The sequence below is a fragment of the Microtus ochrogaster genome, chromosome 24, assembly GCF_000317375.1.
Source record: "Microtus ochrogaster isolate Prairie Vole_2 chromosome 24, MicOch1.0, whole genome shotgun sequence".
Taxonomy (NCBI): domain Eukaryota; kingdom Metazoa; phylum Chordata; class Mammalia; order Rodentia; family Cricetidae; genus Microtus; species Microtus ochrogaster.
In genome coordinates, this window is record NC_022024.1 from 31,723,043 (window position 1) to 31,725,977 (window position 2,935).

General features: G+C 38.3%; 1 protein-coding gene across 1 annotated transcript in view; it reads right to left on the reverse strand.

The window, feature by feature from the left end:
• Positions 1 to 263: 263 nt before the first annotated feature.
• Uhrf1bp1l (UHRF1 binding protein 1 like) overlaps positions 264 to 2,935 on the reverse strand; it is a 67,003-nt gene continuing 64,331 nt past the window's right edge. The window contains exon 21 of the mRNA XM_005358186.3: positions 264 to 2,139. Coding sequence (XP_005358243.1) covers positions 2,020 to 2,139 — 120 coding nt within the window. The 3' untranslated portion in view covers positions 264 to 2,019. The remainder of the gene's footprint in view (positions 2,140 to 2,935) is intronic.

Sequence of the window (2,935 nt, forward strand, 5' to 3'; positions counted from 1 at the left end):
AAAGTCTGCAAATGAAACATTATGTGAAATCAGAAGACAGAATAGCTTGCTTTAAACCAAAGGCACATTATTAATTACTAATGTGCTTTAGTCAGCCTATCCTGAGCATCCGTTCCCTCCTTTCATACCTCCGGCAACTCAGTCCTGCCGACCCTCCGCATCCACAGTGGAGAACACACGAAACATTCTGGAGATGTTTCCTGAATCCTAAACCACCACAAAACCAGTATTTTATAAATAAAAAAACAATCGGACAAACCATATGGAATGCTCAGAATATTATCACCTCTATTGTTTATATGATTTCTTGGGAAGGCCAAATACATTTTAAAGGAATAAGGAAAACATTCAGTGTCTAGTAACATTAAACAATATAACATTATACCATAGAAAAATTTTATATTTATAGAGAATAGGTCGATCCTGAGAAACAGTGTCAGCTCAGAAGTTCATCCTGTATGAGTCGCTGAATACATACCTAGACATCAAAGGTTAGCAGCCTATACATTCCGAAGCTCTAATTAGACCTTTGTACTTAATCTAAGGCTACATACAGTTTAGAGTAACATAGTTTAATGTGATGTTGTAAATACTCTGAGGTAAGATAGTAACAGTTTTATTTGTTCTTGGCTGTATGCTGGCTCCCAAACAGTGCCTGTATTTTTTAATGACGTCAACTAAAAAGGAAGATATGGGGAGGCGGGGAGGTAAATACTGCTCACAATAAAATTTAAATCACCCTTACACATAATGTAATAAAGTCCTCGGATACAGGGATGGCTGTAAGTTGTGCCAACGGCAGAGCACCGTGAGTGTCAGAGCAGGGCCAGGGTTCCCAGTACCTTTAGGAAAGAACAGTCCAGCTGTCTCGGGCCTATCCTAGACACATTTCTATTTAGGAGTATGAGGTTTAAAATAGACACCACTTGCTTTAATTCTATCAGAAATATATTGTCTTCAAAAACCTGTTTCTTAAAATACTCATGTACTTTTATTTCATAATGCATAATTAAGATTCTCTCATGTTGTTTTCAACCTTAAGCCCTAGAAAATAGAATTCAAAATTTACCAATGACTCTTACAGAAGACTGTGTGTGTGCATGTGCATATGGAAACACACATAGACACACAGCACAGAAATTTAATCAAAACTAGCTTTATATTTTTATATGAGCAAACATGTGTGTAATATGATACTACAGGAATGGTATGAAATTGTTTTATGTGTGTGAAAAACAAATTCTCTGAAAACATTCTCCTTAAAGAGGTAAGATAAAGAAATATTAAAATAGTATGAATTCAGACTTTTATAGTTACAAATACTGCCAACTATAGCAAGATAAATTGTGTTTTACGTCTAATGATAAGCATTTAATGGAATGTACAAGTAATGCTTTTAAGTCACTTGTTCACATACTCTAGTATTTGTGCTTTTTATTTTTACAATTGTGCCTTATTGAAACCTTGCCCATCATCTAAGGTGCCTTTCTTTTCACATTTTCAAGTTACTTTATAAGCTCGGTGTGATCAAGAGTTTTCAGTTTGTAAACTCAGTAATTATATAATTTATTAATTTGATTGGACTTTTTACAGCAATTAAATAATTATAGATTAAGTACATAATTTTAATAACATTTAAAATGTAATCCTTCTTTTACATTAGCCCTAAAGGCATCTGATTTTTTTGTAAATTATAGAAAATTATTAACAAGAAGAAATAAATTCAGCATCTGCATGAGCTCAAAAGGTCTTCACTTTTCTTTTTAAATGTTGGTAATGCGGTCCTGACATCTTTTCGCTGTCTTACGGGGTCTGCGCTGCCCTCCCTGGACCACAGCGGCCGACGGCCCCACGTGCCCAGTGCTCTCTAAGCCGGGTTGGAACACTCATCACTTCAGCACACTCGGTCTCACTTTATTGTCATGTTAAGGAAAATCTCCCACTAACTGGTTACAGGCATGTTTTAATCACAACCTTCCTACTCCAGAGCTGCGAGCCGAGTTCTCGCAGCCACCGCCGCTACTGGAGGGCCATCTGCTTCATTTGATGGAGAAGTGCATCTCTGGCCAAGTGCGCCTCTGCAAGAGCCATTTTAGCTTGAGCCAGCTCCTTCTTAAGAGACTCGTTTTCCTCCATGAGCTGAAATGACACATTTGGAAGACAAGAGACTATAATCACTTCCAGAACACGTAACTGTCTTATGCAGCATTACTTAGGATATAAGCCACCCAGTGCTGGTGAGGGTTCACTTGAGCTCAAAGTTGCTTCCAGGAGCTATTTGAAAGCACTTACTATACAATTAAAAGTGTTCCTAAATTTTGACCCAGTAACTCAAAATACTAGCTAACTTCTCAATTCCGACTGTAGCAGTGATACTGTCTGGCTGCAGCATCCTTAGATAATGTCTTCAGCCACGGCTGACCTCCCTTCTCTGTTAGGACCTCTGTCCTCTGGCTGGGATGCCAGTTTTTTCTACTTCACACCCTCCCACCTGTCCTCTTTTCTTTCCTCTCTTATGAAGAACCCTGAGTTCTCAGTCTAATGGATTTCAGGGTCAGTCACTTTTTCGTTTATGTAAGTCACTCTCTTAGATGGCCTTTCTCTCCATGTGGTTCAAGTGGACCACTGACTAGAGAGAACCTGATCTCCAGACTCACATCCTTGACATTCCCATAGGTGTTTCCTTATGTGGGCAAAACTTTCTAAGGCTTCCTTCAAGATTCTGCCTCTCAGAACCACAGCACATGAAGATACAATTTACAAGCAGAAATTACAGTGCTGTTTCCATACACAGTGAGAGTGGTCATCTGGGGAATCCTTGAATAGATCAATAAACTCCTTCCACCTTTAGAGAACTAAAACTCGGCAGGATATTTTGTTTATTTATAATTGCAAACAATCAGAAGCAACTTGGATGTTAAGAAATGTCAAACAG